At 39.5% G+C, this 14,739-nt stretch overlaps 4 protein-coding genes and 1 long non-coding RNA gene across 6 annotated transcripts; 1 reads left to right on the top strand and 4 right to left on the bottom strand.

Moving 5' to 3' along the window:
• Positions 1-350: 350 nt before the first annotated feature.
• Positions 351-3,001, top strand: Mterf5 (mitochondrial transcription termination factor 5). The gene is made up of 6 exons (XM_076903246.1): positions 351-786; positions 884-1,017; positions 1,272-1,593; positions 1,749-2,176; positions 2,317-2,541; positions 2,634-3,001. The coding sequence occupies exons 1-6, from the start codon at positions 574-576 to the stop codon at positions 2,938-2,940; spliced, it is 1,629 nt and encodes a 542-aa protein (XP_076759361.1). The 5' UTR covers positions 351-573; the 3' UTR covers positions 2,941-3,001.
• An 893-nt stretch (positions 3,002-3,894) lies between these two features.
• On the bottom strand, positions 3,895-6,751 carry Repo (homeobox domain-containing protein reversed polarity). Its single transcript, XM_076902505.1, has 4 exons — positions 5,663-6,751; positions 5,420-5,498; positions 4,992-5,215; positions 3,895-4,796 (listed from the first exon to the last, which is right to left on the bottom strand). Exons 1-4 carry the CDS (start codon positions 6,057-6,059, stop codon positions 4,180-4,182), a joined length of 1,317 nt encoding a protein of 438 aa, XP_076758620.1. The 5' UTR covers positions 6,060-6,751; the 3' UTR covers positions 3,895-4,179.
• Positions 6,752-6,864: 113 nt separating this feature from the next.
• On the bottom strand, positions 6,865-9,354 carry LOC143427969 (uncharacterized). The gene is made up of 2 exons (XM_076902506.1): positions 8,421-9,354; positions 6,865-7,930 (listed from the first exon to the last, which is right to left on the bottom strand). Exon 2 carries the CDS (start codon positions 7,834-7,836, stop codon positions 7,441-7,443), a length of 396 nt encoding a protein of 131 aa, XP_076758621.1. The 5' UTR covers positions 7,837-7,930; positions 8,421-9,354; the 3' UTR covers positions 6,865-7,440.
• A 426-nt stretch (positions 9,355-9,780) lies between these two features.
• Positions 9,781-10,284, bottom strand: LOC143428374 (uncharacterized). The gene is made up of 2 exons (XM_076903181.1): positions 10,147-10,284; positions 9,781-10,048 (listed from the first exon to the last, which is right to left on the bottom strand). Exons 1-2 carry the CDS (start codon positions 10,280-10,282, stop codon positions 9,873-9,875), a joined length of 312 nt encoding a protein of 103 aa, XP_076759296.1. The 5' UTR covers positions 10,283-10,284; the 3' UTR covers positions 9,781-9,872.
• Positions 10,285-11,648: 1,364 nt separating this feature from the next.
• Positions 11,649-13,866, bottom strand: LOC143428076 (uncharacterized). Of its 2 annotated transcripts, none has more exons than XR_013102392.1 (3): positions 13,810-13,866; positions 12,671-12,914; positions 11,649-12,053 (listed from the first exon to the last, which is right to left on the bottom strand). It is a non-coding gene; the product is annotated as an uncharacterized LOC143428076 (long non-coding RNA). The 2 variants fall into 2 exon arrangements; XR_013102393.1 differs by lacking the exon at positions 11,649-12,053 and adding an exon at positions 12,451-12,572.
• Positions 13,867-14,739: the final 873 nt, after the last annotated feature.

Below are 14,739 nucleotides of genomic sequence, written 5' to 3'. Positions count from 1 at the left end.
TTCTCAGTAGTTTACTTCGCTGTCGATAACGCTGTGCGACCAGTTTGAGCACTTTTCACAGAGATGGCGCCAGGGGTTCCAAAGTAGAGTAGGTTACATCTGTCTCACTCTTTCTTATAGCTTTCTTATATATCTTTCTCTCTCTTATCCTTGGATAAATGGCGCCACTTGAGTTTTAAATTTTCATTTTAAATGTAAAATTTAATTCTTCACCAATATAATTTGGAAAAACATCTTACGAAATTATAAGACAATACGTCTAAACACTGACTACTTTAGCTGGTATGATGGAAATTTGAAAAAATGACAAATGTATAGCACTCACGAGTCAGCTGTGGATCGGACTCGAGAGCGAGCATTATCTAATAAAATGTATTTAATTACGTTTCTTGTAATTAAATGACACGATGGTGCATAGAATGGAGTTTTAAAATTCCTGTTTTACTAGTCTAATTATATGTCGTAGTTAAAATTAATAAATATAACTGTACGTTTTTGGTGGCTGCGCGAGATAACCTTACTTTCGTTATTTCGGTCGAACATAGAGTACTTATCTTTTATTATTCAAGTAGAATGCTTAGACACTCGTTTGCAACAAAATTCGTAACGATGTGCTGCGGGAAATCGGTTTCGTTTTATTCAACGAAAGGGGAAATTCATGGTATATTGACTAGACATTTGAAAGTTGATGATAAGGTTATTAGCAAGATTGATAAGATCAATGTCGAGAAGACTATTAACAAAATACCGAGAAATCAAATTATTCGAAATTGCACAATGATAAAGGTAAACATCATTTAATTTTATCCATCAATGTTATTGTTATGTAATTTGAATATCTATATGTATTATGCGTACTAATCTTATTTTTACATTTTGCCAGAATATGGGTGTAAGTTTAAAGGAAATAAAATACTTACCGCAGTGTTTAATGCTCCAGCCTATGATTATGAAGAACAGAATTTTAATACTAAGAGAAATGGGTGCGAAAGATATTGGTTTAGATCATATTTTTAGGTATGTCTTCGGTTAAAAGTTACATGGAGATCATTCATTTCATGCAAAGTGTTTAAATATTTTAAATCCTTCAAATTCATAACAGATATTATCATTCTGTGTCATTATTTTCATTCCAGTTTGATATCTCGTGGTGATATGTTCTTAGAGAAGTACAATAATTAAACACTGATTCAATCGTAATTGTTAAGCTGTACCTATTATTGCAAAAAAGGAGTACGAGTGCGTTAGTGACCAGTTTCATTGCATTTCAGATTTCCAGCATCAATGCGTAAATCGACGAAGAAATTTAAAGAGTTGCACAATATTCCTACCAAAGAGGACATCATGAAAACTTTATTTGTCAAGACGGATCTGCTAAAACATAAGCCTAACATAAGCTCAATAAAATGTGTAAATAGCATTACACGTACAGGTGACTACTATGAAATGTGTTTGTCGTATTACAAAACATTTTATCTGAAATTATGCGATGGATTATTTTATAAAAGTAGAAAGTTGAAATATCAAAGTTTTAGAGAAATATCCAAGTTATTAGATGTATTGAAAACTGGGTGTCAGTTTGATATGAATTTCGTAAGTATAATTAATTTCTGAAGAGAATACAACACACACCTTCGTATAATATGTTGGTGCGTGTCGTGTGATATAAATCCGTGTTGTACTTGGCGTTCTGTCCAGGTCAATTGTATTTTACTGTTAAATATAGCGTAACGTATCGTCTCTTACAGCTAAAAAAGAATCGTTACCTCCTGAATCTGGATGTAGATGATGTCGAAAAGTTTTTAAACGAGTTCAAATACATTAACATAGACGGGAAAGGTATTATCGACATAGTAAGGAAATGTCCACGTATTCTGTTTCACGACACGGATGAAATAAAGGAATTATTACAGCTTTATAAAGTATTAGGTTTATCAGATCAGTCTATAATCTCACATCTAAATGTTATGAGCATGAACAGAGAAACGTTTCTTGAAAGGTATACGAATATCACGAAGAGGCGCGAATTGGCAATGTGGTTACAGCATCCACGTATATTGCCTATGATTTATAATTATAAAATAGTCTTGGATCGTGCAGATTTTCTTCGATCGTTAAACCATCTAACCGCAGTGAATATTAATACATATTTGTCGTCCAAAAAATTCTTTTTAAGGTGAGCATTTACACAAACATGACAATATATCAGACAACATCGGAAATCAACCGTATATGTGTATTATGAGCGTGCAAATGAGCTAATATTGATAAAAAGTAATGAATATCAAAATTCGTTGATAATTATGTGTTTTATAGATTTGTGGAGGGCGATGTTTCCCACACAGCAATGCGAAAGTATTTATTGTACATTTTACGAAAAGAATTAGGAGAAGATAAAGTTAGTATCATACATTCTATTCGAAGGCACCCATACTGGAAGAATGTTTCGCTATTGCACGTCGAGATAATGCTACGATATTTAAAAAAATATTACACTATAGAGGATATATGCCTGAACATTCATATTATACTTTATCCACGGTAAAAATACGCTTATATTTTTGAAAATATCCTATGGCACAGGTTGACGATATTTTATGATTGTTAATATACATATATATGTTTTACTGTAGGTCCAAAGTTATTGATGTATTGAACTCCGTGTACAAGGAATACTCTCCGCAAGAGGGATACGATTTTGCTCCCACGCAATATTTAGCGCTATGCTTATACAAATTAGAGAAGAAGCATCACTTTAGCGGAGATGCGATTTGGCAAACAGTGCATACCGAAATGTCGGATCTGAACCCGCATATTTTCGAAGATATAGAACTGAACGAATCTGATAAACTTGTGAAAGTTATAAATAATGACAATGACGACCAGATTCTCAACTCGAGCGGAGCAGCATGGCTCGAGTATCTACTGCAATCACAGTAACTGTACATATAGAAAGCTGTATATAGTTTTGTTATTATATAATAAATTACTATTACTGACATTCTGGACAGTTTATTGACACGACGAGACCCCACCACCACGTAATGCTTCGCGAGTTTTTCAGATGATTTATTAAAAAAACACTTTCATATACAAATTAAATATTAACGTATAAGATTATATGCTCCGTCGAATTTTTTTAATACGTTAACGGGTGTTATTTTCATTCAAGGCATTTATCACTGTTGCTAAACGTTTACGTTTTATGTTTAAATATGAATAATTATAAACACCACTAAAATAGGATACAAAATACGCTCGTATGCATATATGATTCGATATAAACGTAACCGTACAATATGCAAATAGAGTACGAGCGCAATAATACCTGGTTTCATTCTGTTTTTGATCTTGTATCCGTGTGAAAGAAGAACGGATAATAAAAAAGTACTCATACCTGGTATGAATATATTTTAAGGCACTGGAATGCACTTACTCAATTACTTGCTTTCCTTAAAATACATTATTTCCTTACACGTACGTTTATTATAAAAAAGACACGCTTTTTTCTACGATTTCCTAAAAGTATCAACGATGATATTAAATCTTCTTTCAGAAACGATTAATATTTTACCAATTTCTCGAAACTATATAATACAAAAAGAAAGTGTACCCAATTGGATTACTGCATAGTAATTCGTGTTACAGATATTATTTATAAATAGAAAAATGTCAAAGATTTTTCAAAAAGAACTTTGTTTGAAACATCTTCGTTTCCTCTGTCGATGATCCTTCTCCATGTAAAATTATAGTAACTTTAACCTATAGAAATTTCTGAGAACAACCAGAACAAGACCTAAACTAACTCAACGATTTGAATTCTATAATTTTATACTGAATTCGACTATCAGCAATGTCCATCCATTAAAAAATTCTCATCGTCCTCACGTTAGACTAAAATAGAAAAAGCGTTTAGGAATAGGATGTAATAAGGTCCTGTACATAGAAAACATATACTATGAATATTCGAGCTTATGAATATCGATACCACGTATAATTAGGCGACAAGTGCGCATCCCTAAACTAAAGCAAAATCTAAACTCAATCTCAATGACTCTAATCTCAAGACACTAGATCGAGGACCCCATCGTCAACTCCGGAACTCCCTCGCCAATGGAGATCGATCCGAAATCGGAACCAGTAGGTGTTCTAGAGCGAATTTAGTCCTGAGATTTCGAGTCAGTTCAGAAAAGGAGGCAACTGTACATAATTCTGCTGGCTGGCTGGCTCGCTCTTCACCATGACCTGCTCTTTCATTCCCTGGCGGCCTTGCGGGGAGTGCATCCCGTACTCCTGTTTCTGGTCCTGTTGTTGTTGCTGCTGTTGTTGCTGCTGCGTGTAGTCAGGCTGCTCGTGCTGATACTTGTCCGCTGGACTAAGGCCGCTTACATAGTCCAATTGCTTGTTCTGTTGATGCTCCTCCTCCGACATGGAATTGGCCAGGTGCGTGGGTGGTGAATGAGTGGTCACCATTGTCTGGTAGTCGTTGCGTGTCAGAGGCGGCGGTGGGCTATTACTGGCGTTCATGTAGTCCTGGTGCACGCGCATCGTGTTGCCCGATGGCGTCGAGAACAACGAGGCATCGTGTTGGGGAAGCATCGTCGCGTACGTGTACGCAGATCCGTTGTTGCTCGGCCCACCGAAGGAGGTGGAGTACGGAGAGTTTGATGGGCTGAGTAAGTTCAGGTGCGGCGCCAGATCGTACGCCGGTGAATACGCCCAGGCATCCGGCGGTGCTGTCGCTGTTGTCGGGGAGGCGAACGGATTCAAGCTGTTGTTTAGAGAGGTGAATGATCCTATAGAAGAAAGACAGAAGGGCTGTTCGTATTAATCCATTTTCTAGCCAAACGAAGAGATGGGGTTTTGTTCAAGCAAAAAAATGAAAGCTAAGAATATAACTAGGACGGTTGGACGAAATCGTTAGAATCTTTATAAATTAGAAGCGAATCTAGTCGATAACCTATGTTGAGTTACGATTTTTTTACAATTACCAGACAAGCCAGGACTCGCTGAGCCAGCGGCCATGTAACCGGCTGTTTTGCGCGGCGGTTCTCTCTTCCGCCATTTTGCACGACGATTCTGGAACCAAACTTGAACCCTCGATTCCGAAAGTGCGAGTTTCAAAGCTAGCTCTTCGCGGGCAAATACATCTGGATAGGGTGCGCGCTCAAACGCTCTTTCCAACTCTTCTAATTGATAAGCCGTGAACGTTGTTCTGAAGCAATTAATTTTTAAAGTAAAAAATCTGCAAGACTACTCTTAAGCGATAGCTAATGCCAAAAACCAATTTCTGATCGTTAACAATATTGAGATTAAATAATTCTAATTAATTTAATTCTATGAAAACAAACAATTTCTTTAGAGTTCAAAGAAGACGTATAATTAATTCAATTACTTAGTTAAATAAGAAAATAGATACCTAGTTTTCTTCTTTTTAATTCCATTGTTATCAGTCTTCTTTTTGGAATCTTTCTTGGCTGGTTGCGCTTCACTACTGACTGTAACACATATTGTATTGTAACATAATGTAAGGTTTAAAAATTAACATAAATATCATTTCGTTTGTCCAATTTTATATAATTTACTTTTCACAAAATTAAAAGGAACAATCTAATTTTACCCACAGTAATAATTTTTTTAAGTATTCCTTCAAATTACCAACCTGGCGTAAGAGCATTCATTGGATCCTCCTTCCTCTTCAAAGGATTTCCAAGCTGTAAACCTTGCTGTAACGTTGTTGAGGTTGGCGTTGCGGCGGTAGAAGTCGAAGTGGTCACATCCTGCGTCTGAGGAAGAGGAGCATACATTCCAGCTAATTCTAATTCCTTCAACTCCTTCTGTTGCTGCTGCTGCTGTTGCAGATGATGATGAGACGTCTGATGATGCGGTGGAGGGCTATTTGAGGTGTCCAATTTGTGAAGATGGCCTCCAGTTGGCATTAAGTCGCCACCATGGTGTCCACCATGAAGACCAAGCATCACTTGAATACTATGAACCCCTGAACTGCTTCGACCGCCGAAGTCGGAGAAGATCGGATCATCAAACGGACCTCCGTCCATTTTTCCCCAATTGGAGAACTTCTTTTAGAGTTATTATTTCTTCCTTATCAATATTCTAAAAGTTTATATTCACTTCGGTACTCCCTGATACTCTTCGTTCGTTAAACGTATTAATCGCAAAATTATGAGATGCTCTTCTTTTTCAACAGGCACGTGTCGTCATTCGTGTAGTAAGAATTTACTAACAGCCAAAACTCATATAATCAGGTAGGTATTTCTTCTTCTATTAATATAGCTGGATCGTTCTAATTGCCTCTCTTCAACGGTTGCACGTAAATTCAAGCAGCCCAATAAAAGCTTGTCCTGCTATTAATTACACGATTCTTCTGTTTCGATAGTTGTTTAACTTTCAGCCACTTCAGCCTCATTCGTCTTCCACTTCGATCGCAACAATTTAAAGTCCGACGATATCACCTCTGACCAACCAACTCTCTTCCAATTACCCAGGGCAACGTGACAGGTTCCCATTCACTTCCACCGATTCCTCGAGTTCCTCGTTAAGATCACCGCGGATCAGCCCCGCCAATTATGCAAAAAGGCGCGCGGTGGCGCAGGACGGCGGTCGCGTTCGCGCGTCCTCCGTAATGGGATCCGAGCCAATTGCGATCAATTGTTGCCCGGGTTATGATTAATTTTGATTAGTTCAAGCTAACGAAGCGAGCCAGGCCGCACGAACAGATTTACTCGACCGGACCGACCGACATTGACTCAAATCGGATAGAACTGAACCCAAAAAAACCGATCCCCAAAAATTGATAAACCAAATATTCAGCGCCGCGCAGAAATTTCGAAGGAACCACAAACAATTGTTTAATCTTCGCCTGCTCTATATGTATATCTCTTTTACTGTCACGAAGGGACTCCCCTTTCCCTATATATATATGTGTATTCAGAAAACCAAGTAAGTTGATCGCGCGAAACAACAAGAGCTATCTAACTAACCGGACACTGTCGCACTAGCGACGATCCGTTCTGACTCTGGCTAATCAACCGACACTCACACACGCTTATATTTTCAACGGGTTGCCGGCCAGGCCGCCCCCACACATGGAAGCCAACCAATCCTGTAGCACCTACCACGCCGTACATGCTCCACGAGAGGACGGCCGTTTTATGCGGGCGCGGTATACTGCCTCCTGTTTTTCTTCCTCTTTCTTTCTCTTTTTCTCCCTTTCCATTCTGCGCGACCGTCTATCTCTGTTTTTTATCCCCCGTGCAGAGTATCGCACCCTCCCCGCCCCCCTCCTCATCCACCACGTTCCCTTTTACATCTTTCTTTCGCTCTTTGATACGCGTCTGGTATCTCTGTCCGTTACCGACTCTGTAGACCTTTATGGTATTGGGCTTGGTTCGCGGAGGTGTATGCTCTCTGTCGCTGGTATCACCGTTGCGTTAGATTCGAACGCCTTTCTGGTTGGTTCTGTGTGACGGTAGCACCGCCACAACGTTGCGACCGCCCCCGGATGAAGAGGTTGGAGAACGCTAGGTTCATGGTACGTTGGGTGACGTTTTTGGGGTGAGTGGTGGGGCTCGTTGTGGGAATCGGAACGGGCTGGCTTATGCACGACACGGAGAAGATCTGCCGATGGGAAAATTGTGCACAGAAGGCTTCCAAGCGCACTTCTTGCGCTTGACCTTTCTGGCGACCCTGATAATTCTTGTAACTGGGATCATGGTGAAAAGAATGCTGGCCACTTGGAACATCCATCGGGCGTATAAAATTTGCTTTTATTTTAACCCTTGTCTGTATTCGGAAACTATTATTAGATGTCTTCATTTGAATTGTTCTCTTACACGTTGTGGTATACAGGTTCCTGTTTTCGTTGATTAATTTGTTAATTTTTTACTTAATTTACTGGTGCGTTAGTGATCTGAAAATTAGAGAAAATAATAGGAAAATGTAATGTTTTTGTATCATCACATATGAGTAAAGTATTTAAAAGAAAATCAGTATTGGGAATGTAACTTAAATTGTATTCTTATGTAAGTTCTTTACCTGTTACATTTTTATTAATTTTAATGGTCTTTAAATTGCATTCTGTTGGAAAAGTTCCTCGAATGAATAAGAATTGCATCCAAATATAGCATGGTGCAGAGTGACTAATTGTACGCAGAAAGTGGACTATGATATGGATTTATATGATGTTTCTGAACGATGACGTTACTTGAAGCATAATTTGTACGATGTATCGTTGTATCGTTTCAGCTACTAATACTAGAACATTGCTTTCCTAATGCCGCCTACCATAATTTAAGTGTCTTCGTAGAATGTAAAGAATAAAATCAAATAACTCTGGTAACGAATATGCAAAGGTATCCAGGAAAACTCTCAACGCAACCCAGTTAGTCTTAACACTATACCTGAACTTCCAGTGGCCTCCAGACCTTCTAATGCCCTGAATCCTCAAAGAAACTAATAACTTCCTAAATATCACACACTATCAAATTGAAATGAGAAACTGTCCAACCCCGTTGGATTCCACTCGACTCGCATTTCACAGGAGTCACATTCAACAAAACCGTATTAGCGATCCGTCACGCGTTACTCCGTTCCGCGATAGTCCTTCAACCGAAACCTTGAACCTCGATCAAACGATTCGAGAGATCACGGAGCGCTCTTGGGCGACGATCGAAGTGCGTTCACGGCGTCACCACCTCCTGTCCTCTGCCCGCCGAATGCACACAATTCTCCCATCATCGATTCGCGCCCCGTGCACCATCAACGATCCGCGAACGATCGCGCGATTTTGACGTCCACGGGCTCGAACCATCGTCCATTACGCTTGTACCTTCCGGTCGTCCATCGCGATCGGGACGACAAATCGAACGGGACCGTTCGTCGATCCTCGTGAGAGGACCGTTGATCGTAAGGGCGAGAAAGGTAAGAGTACCTATACTTTCCAAGAGATCCATGTCCGTTGACCGGCAGCGTGGCACTGAGCTCTTAAGCGCAGGCTCAATGAAACCAGCAATCGCCAGGAATTGCCTCGAATTGGCCCAATCAAACTACCCCCATTCCGTGTGTACACGCGTATATTAACTGCTAATTTCATCGACGGTAATTAGCGCGCGCGAGCGCGCGCCTGTGCACGCGCTGATTTAATTGCACTCCCGCGGACACTCTTTTCGCTTCCTCCCCCACCTCGTTACGACCTGTTGCTCGCGTCCTTTCCGCTTCCACGCACAGGAACCGAACGCGCGCCACCGTTACACGCGGCCTCCCTCTCCTCGTTTCAGTCGGATCTGGTTAATAAGTTTGTTTACCAGGCCGACGCATTCATGAATGTTCGGTAAACGAATGCTGGCGACACGGAAGGAGGATCGCGAGTTTGAGATTTCGATGAAATTTTCGCTGGGAAAGATTCCATGAAAGCGTGACTTCCGGTTAAGAGGGGGTAGCTTTTTAAGTTGTCAAGCGCAATATGGATATTTTAAAAGACAATTTTAGTTGCTTTAAATGATGCAAGTTTCTGCGACCTAGATTCCATTGGGATTTTGCTTCGTATGCCTGGGTGGACAGCTACAGGTAGGTTACAGATGGTTTTGAAACCATAAATGCATTCAGCCCTGTGACAATGAATGAAGAAACATTGAGAGCGCATTCTGATATGTTTTCCAATAAATCAAAATGAAAACATACCTCTCATATTAAGCATTTACGCTACTGTTTTTGTATCGTTTAAAAAGTCTTCAGAATTAACTCCTTAATTACTAATCTTCACTTCAATACTTTCATCTTCATCCAGACCTAACCTTAAACCAGCTAAACCAAACTCGTTCACCAAGAAACAAATTCGAAGAGCTTTCGACTTTCTACTCCGTGGAAGCCTGACCAAGTGTACGTTGGTGATCAGTGTTCAATAAAGCCGAAGGCGAGTAGATGCGGGCAAGTGCGCACGCTTGCAGGATATCCGCGGATGCAGGAGGCGGCCTGGCTGAGAGGATGGCGGGCGAACGCGCAAGAGCGAGAAGTCGGTAACTTAACTGGCCTAAATGGGTTTAACTCGATGTGATTTTGCTGGCGAACCACTAAATTGAACGAATACGAACTAAACTGAACTCAACTAAGCTAATCATATCACATTACTAGCGTTATTAGCCGAGAGACGATATAAGTGAAGGTCCGGTGGTGCCTGGCTGCAGTAACGGGTCGCCTCCAGCACTGACCCTCTGCACGACTTTCTTTTCGACCCCTTTTCCTTCGTCTGCCACCGATCGTCCATTCCGCGTCACGTACGGTTTCAATCAGTTTGCGTTCCAGAACTTCGTCCACTTAGTGCGGCCCTTGTATTCGTCGCTGTGGAACATTTTCTAGGTTAGTTTTCGTGAAAGGTGGATAGAAATCAGAAGTTTCATCAAGAGGACGGAAGATTTTTAGTACACACGTTGTTCCGTGGACGATGTTGGCCGATTCTGGCCGAACGTGGACGCTGGTTTGCCCGCGGAACAGGAAACACGTGCACTGAGTGAAAGTGACAGCTCGCCGCGCGCCAAATTCGAACTGGTGAACGGGAGTATCGTGTGTCATGGCCTGTAGTTCCGTGTCGCGTTCATGGGAACGATGTGTTTTTGCGGCTCCATCGCAGTTAATGAGGAACAGCTTTTTTAGGGAATCGTTTTCCTTTTATTCTACGTTATGCACGAGAGACTTTCGCCGACGTGTGACTGATTCTGCAAAATAAAATTATAAAATTAATCACTAATCGAGTGTCCTGTAATTGAAATTTTAAAAAAATCAAAAGTAGGAGTAAGTCACTTTAATTTGTGAACAATTAATATGATGATGTATCTGAATTTTAAATGGATGTAATGTAAAATGAAAGTATACGTATGTATGCTTAAAATTTACAGGGAATAAGTTATAATTTTTTCACGAAAAATTATAATTGATTTTGCAGTTTCAATGAGGTGATTTAAAATACAATAATATGACTTGTTATGTCATTTTACACGTATCCATTATCAAATAGTCACAAATGCTAAGTGATTGATTTAGACTAACAATTTTACATAACTATATTGTATAAAAAATCAATATCTGTCTAGGGATAAAATATATTATATTACAAAGCATATTGTACTTTGCTAAGATATAAAGAAATAGATTAAAATAAGAGACACTGGTGAAGAGAGAAGGAGAAGACAGTTTAATTATCTCCCACCAGTCACTTCGTGGTAATCGTAGTGGGGCAGGGACCTGGACAAAAGATAAGAACGAAATGGACACGATACGTTCCGCTCCCACCACCTTTACCAGTGGAATAGAAGGAGTTTCTCGGCTCCACCTATTCCCCTACCGACCATATCGTCCCTCAATAACGGAGAATTGTGTCTCGACTGCACTTACATATATACCTTGCTTTTCCACTCTGCAACATATTTGTTCACGCATCCCCCGCTCATCCAAAAACCAATTTTCCAATCTTTACAGAGTTAATTACTCAGAAACGCAATCACAATCTACAACATTATTTTTAATACGATAGCCGTGAAAACTGATCAATCATAAAATAGTAAACAAATACTTTTCCTTACAATGCACTACGATCTTTAAAAATTAAAGATTCTTCATTTCTGTGGCACATTCATTTACTTTCGAATTGAAAACTTGAGAGAAATATTTCGTTTTAAATTAATAACAGTTAGACTAAGGGAAAAGAAGTTCCCATAGAGAAATATATTTAGATCGAACGAGACTGGGAAACAGGAGGAAGATTGGCTAGGCGGAGGGATGTCAGCAACTTTTTGCACGCGAGCCGCTTTTTTTACGTCGTAGGTATGCCGACCGGATAGTGTTGCCGTGTGGCCAGGCTGGCAGGGCCGACCAATTGAGCCTGTTAACGTCAATTGAACTGAATTAGTTCAATTGGACGTAATTGCGCGAAGGCGACGGGGAACCTCCGCTCGCTGCTCACCGTCCATGCTTGCGATCCTCTCTTCACGCTGTTATCGCCGTATTCTGGGGACTTCCTTTAGGGTACAGTCCGAGCATTGCTGTTGGAATGCCGAACAATGTTTCAATAAGACTAATTCAACGTATAAATTGTTTTATAATACAACAATTTCAAATGTAAAATCAATGAAAACTTTCGCGAATATCATTGGTAGAACATTGAATATCTTTTAGAACTTGGATTAAATCTACACTTGAAATACTATAGGTTCATTTTTGAACTTGTTAAGTAACTGTTACAGTCAGTAATATGAAATGATTGGTATAGAAGCCTTGTAAATGAGAATTGTTAAATTAAAAAATCGAACCTAATATCACTTCCACTTTCATTCAACAAAACCGAAAGTACTACCATCTATCCTGCACCATGCAAATCTAAAGTATCACTGGAATATACCAGGATAATAATGGATGGAAGGCAATTATGACAGCCTTTGCCCAGGAATTAATGTGCCCACATGACTGTAGCGAGATTCCAGATCGAGATCACAATAAACGGTCCTTTTTTCCCTTTTTTCAATTCCACCCCCATGAAAACGCCGTCCGGCGAGCAACAGTCCCTTGATGGACGTAGCATCGTCAGTATTAGTCATTTTATATCATGCTGGTACATTTCACGGGTCAAAGCGTAAAAAGATGGCTGACGGGGAAGACTTACTGTTATATGTGTAATGTATTTCGTGGAGGAATACTGCTGGTCGATCCGCGTTCACGATAGAACACAAAGAGCGTCGAAATGTTCGACGTACGCACGGTCTATTCAATTTCGGGGGAGTCCTCGCGCGATTCTACCTGAGATTTGATTCATCCGAAAAGTGGATTCTTCCTTTGGAGTCTGCTGGATCCAGCTATACACGTGGACTTTGTACGTGCAACAGGTGTATTTATTTCGCGCAGGACACCTGTGGAATAGACGTAGCGTTAGTTTAGAATTCGGTAGGGTATGAAGGTGGGTAGAGACATGCTGAAAAAATTGAGGAACTTGAGAACAGAACCGTTGTTGTTAAGAAATGTTTAGTAAAGTACAATAACTAATCTCATTTAATGGAGACGATCATTAAAATCGTGTTTAATTGTGCTCTTAGATTCGAAGATCGTGATTCAAACTGGAAAATGTAACGTCGCAACCCGATGACGTCGCATCCTTATTAACCCGATGTACATAATCATATCCGTCGCTGTTCTGTTCTATATTCATGTACTTACAGGGTGTATCTCGCAGTGATACTTCGATTTATACACTGAAATCAGACTATGAATTTGTATTAAATGGCATACCTTATCATAGGATGCTTTAACATGATTGAAAATTAAGTGAAAAATTGTTTGACGTTTTCTTTCACTTCATCTTCTACCTTCTTTCTAATTATATATTCTAATTAATTACACGTATATCTTATCTCAAGTTTAATCTAACAGCAGATTAACATAATTCCACTAACAATAGATTTATAAAATTAATTAATATTACTCTGCTCCAAATTTCTCTCAGGGAATTCAGTAATAAATAAACGAAATCAATGAAGTAAGTATTGCAGAAGATTCTCACGCCAAACCAAATCGAACATCCATCCTGAATTCTTTCGAGATGAAAAGGTAATCCACATTGAGGGACAATTAGTTAAGTACGCGTACCCCCATATTTCGTGAGAACGAGAAATTCGGTTTCTGATACAGACTACGCGGTAGCAAGGGGCGAAAACGTGGTCTATATCATCCCGCATAAGATCGTATACATATAATAATATAACAGGACTGCGGGTGGGAATTTACGAGGACGTCTTTAGATCTGATTACCCGGAATTCTTGGTGTACGAATGAAAAACTGCACCCATATCCAGAAACGTTCCATAAAAGTGTCGATGTTAGGTCTAATCTCCCCCTGAGATCGGTTTCGAAAGGGACGTGAAATGATATAGAATGAAATGCCCATATGCAATTAGTACTTGTGTCCAATTTTTTAGCCTTTGTAATTTTGTAATATTTGCAATCTATTATTTGATTATATAAGCTTTATGATTCTATGTTATATGACACTATCTAATTCCATTTTCGATAAAATGCTTGGATTAATTTTTGAACCTGTGCCTATAATTGTTTGTTTGTGCCTAAAGTGCGTTATAAAATAATTTCTTTAAAAAAGAAATGACACGCGTGCGCTGTTCGCACGGAATTGTTTCCTCGAGTATTTCAAGGGGACTCCCACCGTAGACCCTATGTAGAAACCATATGTACCGTGTACGATTATGCTGGCGAAGATGACTCTTTCTGACACGCGACCCGCAGCCACCCTAAATACTTAATTGTCAATTCGATTTCAGGCAGGGAACGATATCCGTGGAATTTTCACAGATTCACAATGCTCTGTCATTCGCATCACGATTCTTTCTCTCTTCTGTTTTCTTAGCAATGAAAACCCTACAATTATCATAAAATTATATAATAGCACTTTAACAGTCATATGAAACATAAAAAAAGTTCCTTTACCTTAGATTTACCAAGAATTGTTACTTTATATCTGCATTCACTTTAGTTTTATACAATGTAGATGAGAATTATTTGATTTATTAATCGAACTTTCATGGATTATTTGCAGATTGAACTACGAGCTTTATTCCAATACTCTTCGTACGAAATCAGTGCCGCGAAGAGATCTATGTTATCAACTTTGGCGAGATAAAACGGACAGTAGGGACATCTAGAGACCACCCCGGGAGTAACGTGCAT

The sequence above is a fragment of the Xylocopa sonorina genome, chromosome 10 (assembly GCF_050948175.1).
Source record: "Xylocopa sonorina isolate GNS202 chromosome 10, iyXylSono1_principal, whole genome shotgun sequence".
NCBI classification, from domain to species: Eukaryota; Metazoa; Arthropoda; class Insecta; order Hymenoptera; family Apidae; genus Xylocopa; species Xylocopa sonorina.
The sequence above is the reverse complement of the archived record's forward strand: the minus strand, read 5'-3'. Positions and strand labels throughout refer to the sequence as shown.